At 46.3% G+C, this 8,600-nt stretch overlaps 1 protein-coding gene across 1 annotated transcript in view; it reads right to left on the bottom strand.

Moving 5' to 3' along the window:
- Positions 1–1,311: 1,311 nt before the first annotated feature.
- The window catches only part of LOC119448264 (GS homeobox 2), a 55,949-nt gene continuing 48,660 nt past the window's right edge, over positions 1,312–8,600 (bottom strand). Inside the window, exon 3 of the mRNA XM_037711667.2 lies at positions 1,312–2,902. Within this exon, the coding sequence (XP_037567595.2) occupies positions 2,391–2,902 (512 nt within the window). The 3' untranslated portion in view covers positions 1,312–2,390. The remainder of the gene's footprint in view (positions 2,903–8,600) is intronic.

Here is an 8,600-nt window from a genome sequence, read left to right as displayed (position 1 = left end):
TCCCGCTTAATGTAAACTAGAATATCGGCTATACCCGTTTGTTCTCTGATCCACACCGCTTTCTTCCTGTCTCTTAACGTTAGGCCTAACATCTTTCGTTCCAATATACGATACTGATCGAACAAAAGATGGGTAGCAATATACGTACATGTGATGACAATGAAATAATCATTACATGATTGCGCTGATACTTGCCTGTGCATGCAGGTAAGGCTATCGGTTTTGTTTCCTCCTGCGAGGTCTCAGCGCCCTGTCATAATCATGATTCACAATCAGATTTGATTACGGTACATATAAGGTTGTTATTACAAAATCTGATACGCAGGAGGAGATCCCGGAGTCGGAGACTGAATTGGGGCCTCCCGTGATCAGTCTTCGCTCGTGTTCTTGTGATACAGGCACAACAGGCTTCGCCGACGGCAAACTGCGCATCTCTCGGCGGACTCCTGCGGTCACCGCGCAATTCTTATACTTAGACCAACTTGGTTAATGCAATAATCAGTGTGTAAGCGAATGACGTATGCATCAGCCTGGAGGCAAAATGTTTGCGGGTAGACCTGTATTCACTAGATTCTGACGAAGACAAGTGTTCTTGTCGAAACGATGGCTCATGTGCTGATGCTTTCCTTATTCGCCTGCAGTGTTCACCAGTTCAAATCTCCAGCTTCCTACGATTTGTTTGTCTTGTTTGGATTAAAAATTAAATTATGGGGTTTTACGTGCCAAAACCACAATCTGATTATGAGGCACGCCGTAGTGGGGGACTCCGGAAATTTGGACCGCCTGGGGTTCTTTAACGTACACCTAAATCTAAATACATGGGTGCTGTGCATTTGGTTATATCAGCCGTTGACCGATTTTCTAATCACGTCACTCAATACTGAAGTTCTGTGAAGGATAGAAGACTCCGCCAGAAATTTTCTGTTAACACTGTGCTGCGTACTTTGTGGCTCACGTGGGACTTCATGCTCCCCCACAGCAAAAAATGTGGTCAGACATGTCTGGCGAGCGAGTATGCTTCCAGGGTGAATGAGCCTTGCCCATACTGATGTCGTAATACTTTGCCTCCTGTACACTATGCCTCTCTAGCCTCCATTTCTACTGGAGTAATGAAGGCGTGTTCGGCAATTTCTTCCGTCCACGATAACCCTGTATTTTACCAGAGACAAACCTAAATGAGAGAGATAGTAAAACAATTAACAAAGAAACTACGGGTCAATCCTGCTCGACAGTTCGTTAAACCTGCTGCAGCAACGTTCTAATTTCCATGGCAGTTTCCACGACTTGAGAATGATCCTCGTCTCTGAAATTGCCCAAAGCTTTTATTCGCACATGAAATGTTTGTTTTCAAAGCACAGAAGCAACCACAGAACTTCGACTTCTATAAATCTTGAATCAGTGCAGTTGTTAGGCTGCTCGAGAGTTATCTGATTGCTGTAGATGATTCTCTTCAAAAACAGGCGTCAGCTCTTTCCTCTCCGTAAGAGCGCTCAGCGTGTCGCGCACACTGCGCCTCTCACAACATCATGTTCTGAGTTCTGTTAGCTCAATATCAACCACGGAGCAGCGTATCGCTTTCAAAAGTATCAAACGGCTGCGTCACAACGTTATCAAAACACAATCACTGCGTGGATGTCGACACAGTCTATACCAATGGTCGTGACATCATCTCGGACGTGCAGTTCGAGCTTCTCGCCCCTCCAGAGCAGCCGCCATTCTCCATGCGATCATTCGTTCATTACCAGGCCCGGATACTTCAGTTGTCCTCAACATAAGGCATTTGCTAACATCGTGTAAGTGACATCAAATTATGGCGTCCGTGGATGCCGAACAGACGTTGCACCGTCACCTTGGAGGCCATGAGGGTTAGCCAGTCTTGCATTCACTCCGCTTGCAAGCTATTCTTCACTCCTACGGCATCGATTCTACAGCAGTCAACTTCCGGAGGACTGAAGTAGAGCTACAGCACTGCTACAGAGCTTGCAGTGTGGGTGGGATACTGAGCCGTGAGGGTGGAATATCGGAGAAACGTGGAATGAATGGCACGCAGTCTGTCGCACCCCGGTTCAAATCCGATCTCGCCTTTAGTCTTCCCTTGAGTCACCGGATGTCCTTGTGCTAACCAGTTGTATTGTGGTGAGCTTCAGGGCCTACCACACTCGATTAGTGTCGCCACAGCGACGCCATCACGGGCATGTTTTGCAAGGCTATAGGCCCGCCGGCAGCAAGCAACACTCCTACTCCTCCTCAACATGAGGCATTTGTGAGCACAGTTCAAGTAGCGTACAACGATTGCCGCTTCTGGAAACCCAGAGCAGCTGCTGCACTACCAGCTAGAAGCCAGAGTACGAAACCAGCGAGGCTTGTTCGCAAGTCAAAGACCACCAAGATCAACCGTCGCTCTCCTCGCAGTCCGTGTTCATCGCGTGCGCACAAGCGTCGGCCGAGTCCTGCGAGGAGCTGCACACGTTCAGTTCGGCGTCGTCTTCGCTGTCTCCCGACAGCGTCGACGACTTCGTGGGCTTCGCTCTGGCCTCGCACTTGGCCGAAGGCGACACGTCCTGCCTCCTGGCGAATCGCAGAGCGGCGGCGCTGCTGCATTGGCACTGGTGGTTCGGCGGCAGCTGCCGGCGCCCGTGGTTGCTCTCCTTCTTGTACTTGACGCGCCTGTTCTGGAACCAGATCTTGACCTGCTTCTCGGACAGCTTGAGGTAGGTGGCGATCTCGATGCGCCGCAGCCGCGACAGGTACATGTTGGAGGTGAACTCGCGCTCCAGCTCCAGCAGCTGGGTGCTGGTGAACGCTGTGCGCACCCGCTTGCCGCCACCAGCACCGCCGCCGCCGCTTGTGTTGTCGTCGCCCGCAGCGGAAGAGCCGCTGCTGATGCCGTTTGGAGACAAACCTGCGACCACAGAACAGACGAACGTAAGGGACTTGCAAAGCTCTCGGCGATACTAAACGCAAAGTTGCGGATGAATGCATGGCTGGATGAACCACAGACTGAGGTGCCTCAGACAGGCTTGCCGACATTTCTGTAAGTTCATCTACCCACGCAAAGGCGGGCCTTGTCATCGTCGGCGTGTAAGTTTGATGTGGCTATAAAACCCGCCGAGGACGCATGAAAAGGTCGCCTTTGACAAAGATAGGTAAACCTATCGAGACGTCGGCAAGCTCGTCCGGGCCACTTAACCCTGCGGTTCACATAGTTCCTAAACGCAGTGTATTTCGATCTGCCGGTCTTCATTGAGTCTTGATTTAAATGAGAAGCCAGTAGTCCTTCGTCCGTCTGGCTTCGATCGACTGACCTCACTGCAATTTTTTTATCATCACAAATGATTTATATGGCAGTGATTAGCGCCACAACATACTCTGTAGTTGTGAATTTTCGAGACATCGAAAACAAAAACAAATGTTTAGAATATCAGAAATCACAATATAACAACGATTAGCTTTACCATTTATATCACCAAAATTTATCAACGCTAATATCCTATTATCTCAAGATTTATATAGGCGCTGAAATTACGCAATAAAATTAATTATTCGTGAACGTAAGAGACGTAAATATGTGAAGAATCGAACACTCAATATAACAGATCTATGAAGAGTAATAACAAAGTTTGGAATATGCTGTCTCAACAAAGCCGTGCGTGCCGTATTGCACAGAAAAATCTATATCCATAATCCCCAGGGTCCATCGTCGAACGACTGCCTGCACTGCCTCAAGTTTTCTTATAGAAACATCATTGCATTAACCTACATATTCCCTATATGTTAGGTTGTTTGCGCAAGACCGGCAACTGCCAGCCACCAGTAAAAGGGGAAAAAATAATATCGCGCATTCACGCTACGTGCACGCATCATCAGAAATACGCACGTATTATGCGCGCACCAAAGTAAACGGAACTTTGTTCCCGAGATCAGCGTGCTTTGTCTCCCAATCTTGCATAATTTAGGAGGCGTAATTACTGCGTTCATGCACGGCGACACGAAACACCTTTCGGGTGTTCTGATGCACCTACACGCGACCTGCAATGGGAATTAGGAGCCGAAAATACGCCGAAGCCAAACCATAACGCCTACGCCCAGCTACCAAGCGAATGAGAAGGCAAAAATATCTTCATGCGCAACCGTACAGCGTGTGCTACTGTTGCGTACGAGAAGACCTTCAGATCGTGATTTCCATAATTAGGGATGCGTATAGGTGAATATTTGATGCACTCTGTTAATATTTGGCGTGCATTGTTACTTTGGGGTAAAAATATGATTAGAATGTGAACGTGTCCTCACTGAACATAGATTTTGTGCTTTGAATAGCGAGAATAGCCAAATAAAAAGCGCTACATGCATACATGGGCGTTTTCAATTATGCACAGTGTATGGTTGAAGCCAGAGAACACCTTCAACATTCCTCACCTTCCATCCCTATATGGCTATGAAAAGACAGAGAGAGTGAGAGAGATAAATGAGATGCGAATTGAAGGGAGGTTTCAGTGTTCCAAAGGCAAACGCCAGGCATGCATTCTGTCGTGCATATTGTCGCGCGTATAGCGTTGAAGCAACAGTCGGGCACATTAGAAAACTTGCCATTCGCCGCTGAATTGAGGATACTGAATAAGATATATGAAACGGTCCCAAATTTTAGCAGTATAACAATGAGGGACGTATTATTCTGAACCAAATTGCGATCCTTCACTGCGCGTCCCATGTTGATGAGCGTGACAGAAGAAGCATTCCAATCGTGCAGCAGATGTAGCATGCAAAACGGATGCCGTAGGGGTACTGCTAAGTCGTCTGTCCTTGCTCTCATCTATGGCAGGTCACTGAGATGGTGACGCGCATTGCTCTCTGCTTTCCAGTTCCACTCGCATAAACTGTAGCAGATCGTTCAGCGTCTAACGTAACTGCCAGTGAAACTGACTCAGAGGCTTGAGCAGAGCGACTGTCAGATGACTGTGACCTCAAAGCGCGGCCTCGTTTTTCTCGTATAAAACTGAGGATGACGTCGCGAGATAGAGCCTGTTCAAGGATGTCGATGAGCATCACTGAGAATGTTAGAGATGGCACGTAAAGAGCACCCAGGCAGCGGATGTTTAGCTGTGTCGCGTAGTATAACCTTCGAAGACTAGTTACGTTGTTGGCCGATTTTACGTTTGGAAAGTGTCGCAGTGCCATCAAATGGTACTAAGTGATTCTTGTTCGATCGCCAAACCTTTGCTTCAACAGCGCGACTGCGTCTGCGTAGCATGATTCGGAGGTGGGCAAACCAGCGATTGCTGCTGCGGCATCACCAGCCAGGAAACTTATTCTGAACCAAACTGTGATCCCTCACGTGTACGTAATTCAAAGTACACAATATTTTCTGCATTCCACCCCAATCAGAACGTGGCAGCAGCAGCCAGTAATCGAACCCACGACCTCATCACCAGCAGCACAGCGCCATGACACTGAGCCACCCATCACGGCTGAAAACAGCGACGAAATTCCGGCTACAGAATGGGCAGAACAGCCACTATTGTTGCTCTATATAGTGTACATTAACTAACTAAATGGGAGCGCAGTATACCGTCAAGCCAACAACTTGGCGGTACCTGTGCAGCGACGACCAACTTTACTGAGCGGTAAAGTAACAGCAGTGGCAGCACGGCTGGCAGTCGCCGTCGACTGTCGGCGCAGGAATGCCGCCATGCCGCGTCGATTCTATAAGGCGAGCATTTATACATGGTCGCACATGTATGTATACATTTCCAGAACGTGCGTTTGATGCTGCGAATGTTCAAACGCGAACAGGAAGTAGGGAAAGCTGATAATGAGGCACGCCAGCTCGGCGTTCCACAACAGAACGCGATAAGAGCTCAGGTATGGGGACCCCCCAACACCGGACTATACGCGGCACTGCGGTGTCCATCATGCGCGGCTTAGAGTTTGCTACAAAAATTACCAGAGCGAACTCTGGCGCTGCAATCACTCAGATCTACCATGGGATTAATTACGGTTGGTACGCGGATTTGTCTAATCTTCTTACTAATGGCTCTGAATGTTATTGCGAAAGGTTTTTATTTCGCTTTATCTACCTAAATTTCCTTGCACTCAAAGTTTCCTAAGCGCAGCAAGAAATTACTCTGCGTACCTGGGTGATTACTGCCAGTTGATGCATTTATAACGCAACATTTTCTTGAAAATGATCAAGTTGCAAAACCACAATGAAGTTTGAATTTTTGTACGAAACTGTATCATGCGCGGCAGCGAAACAAGCCGGCGTTTTTCAATCGCTTTCTTACATTTGTAAGCGTTGAACGCGTCCCTGGACATTGCATGCTTATAAACTTGCGCGTTAGTCTGATGTTGAAAGGCTCCTTTATTGCATGTATTGCATTTATTGTACTAGATTTTGCCCCCGTAGGTAAGTAACGCCCAGCGACATCCTTATGAATCACCTCATGGGTACGTGAAGCTGCATTTACTTGTAAAAAAGTTAACGCCATTAGGTAGAGTTGATGCGCTTCAATAAATCGACCAATTCGAAGTTCCTAGCCAAGAGCAGTCTGGAACACCTTCTTTTGCTTCAAGTGAGCTGAAGTTCCTTTTGAAACCAACCACTGTATGGTTCGAACTGGTATGATGGAAACATGCAAATAATTCTTCACCATATCTGCTGATGCATCAAACCAACACCTATAAAGCTTAGGGAGCGACAACAAATTGTCATAACACCTGTCTTGTTTTGTTTCGTTTTGTTTCTGTTAATAGTGAAATGGAAGGATTACTGATCAGAGTTTCAAATCCTGCAGTGGTAACGCGGGAAGCGTTGTGGAACATTTTTATGAGAATTTTTCACTCTGCATTCGCGATCGTGTTTATGAAGTCGTACGCTGGTAGCATGCTGGAAACAGTGATAGGTGAGCGTGAAAGTGATTCTACGCCGGCGTTAGAAATGAATATTAATAATAATATAAGAAATTAATGTTTCGCTTATTTGTTTATTAAACCGATGTTCATGCGAGGTCCTTTTGTATCTCACAGGGAGGCCACAGAAACTCGGGAACTCACTCGCAAACTCGCACGCGTACAAAGGCACTCGTATCCGCTGCCATCCAATGAGGGACGCCATGGCTCGCCACAGTAACGCAGCTCCACGTCTTGCCGCGAAAGCAGCGTCGCTTGTTAACGCAAATGTTTTTTTTACATCCCATAATGCACATAGAATAAAGCGCGAGCACTCGTGTAACATAAACGCTGTGATTTTAAACATTACATATGGCGTACTTCATAACAGTCGACTTACCTAGAGTAATCTGCGGCTACGTGGTCAGCGTTCCGCTCTAGTAGCGTGGTTTCACCGAAAAGTGGCGCGAGATAGTTTTCTCGCGAGTTTCTGTGCCAATTCAAGCATATAGATCTTACTTAAACTGCGACAGCATATAATTCTTACTTAAACTGCGAACAGCTTGCTCGGTTCTATCACTGTAAATCATATAGTCGTTTAATTTCCATGAAACTTTCATTACAGGTTCGTGGCGGTTGTCGGTCTCTTTAATAGTACAAAGACCTGTCATAAAAGCCTAAAAAAGCAAAACACAGCATCAGATCAATGACGCTAGCCCTTGCTTACACTACCTCTCTATCAACAGTTGTTTTTCAGAAATAAAAAAAATACCTTGTCTTGTGTGCGTATAAAGTCAGAAAATGATGCTTCTTATAGTTACCGCGATTTGGTGAATTGACATTGCCTCTTTAAATGTCGGTGGTTGTGACGAAAAATTGGTTCAAAATCGAAGCAAATATTTACACAGCGTAGGAAAATGAGTTTGTGTTCTTTGTTGTCCGTATTCAAAAAATCGCAGTGGCACGATGAATAACATGAAAAATTAAATATAGAAGTCTGACACTATGACAGGCAAAACGGAAGTCGCTTCGCTAGTGTTTGTGATTATTTTGTTTAAGGAATAACAAGCGTCAACATCACCGGAAAAAAAAGAAGAATAACATTGCGCGTTTATGGTGATTATTTATCCACGTACATTTATCGACACGTTGTACTTGAATTCAATATTGTGTCGTATATGTTGAACGCTGATGATAAAAATGAAATGCTTGTAAGGGGCATTCGCAATAATTTAGTCCACTTTTGGAGAATCTAGCCAATCGCGCCGATCTCACGCCGTCTTGCCAATCTCGCGAACGACGATTGTTCACCCATCGCTATGTAATAAACGCGTACAAGACCGCACTGATTCGCCTATCGAACCTGGAGCACAACCGTGAATCAGGCAATATGGCGCGTAGAAAGCCTCGCCCTCAATCGGAAAAATTAGAGTCGAACCCTTCATTTCAACCGGTAAATATGAAAGGTAGGAAAATTCTGAACCCTTGATATAGCAGGGAAGTAGCGCCCGAAACTTCCTTTCGCGGAAGCAGAACATTACCAGCTAAACTATACTAGCTCCCTTTATCTTTATCACGGTCGTTCTAGTACAGACAAAACAGTACGGTGTATACAGCTACGACTTCTAGCCTCCATTGTTTCACCAGCACCAATTAACGCTGTGCGCTGTGAAGAGCGGCACATGCTAGAGGACCAGGAAAACCCAAAATGCGAA

The sequence above is a fragment of the Dermacentor silvarum genome, chromosome 4, assembly GCF_013339745.2.
Source record: "Dermacentor silvarum isolate Dsil-2018 chromosome 4, BIME_Dsil_1.4, whole genome shotgun sequence".
Classification (NCBI taxonomy): Eukaryota; Metazoa; Arthropoda; class Arachnida; order Ixodida; family Ixodidae; genus Dermacentor; species Dermacentor silvarum.
Note: the sequence above shows the minus strand (reverse complement) of the source record. Positions and strands in the feature narration are given on the sequence as shown.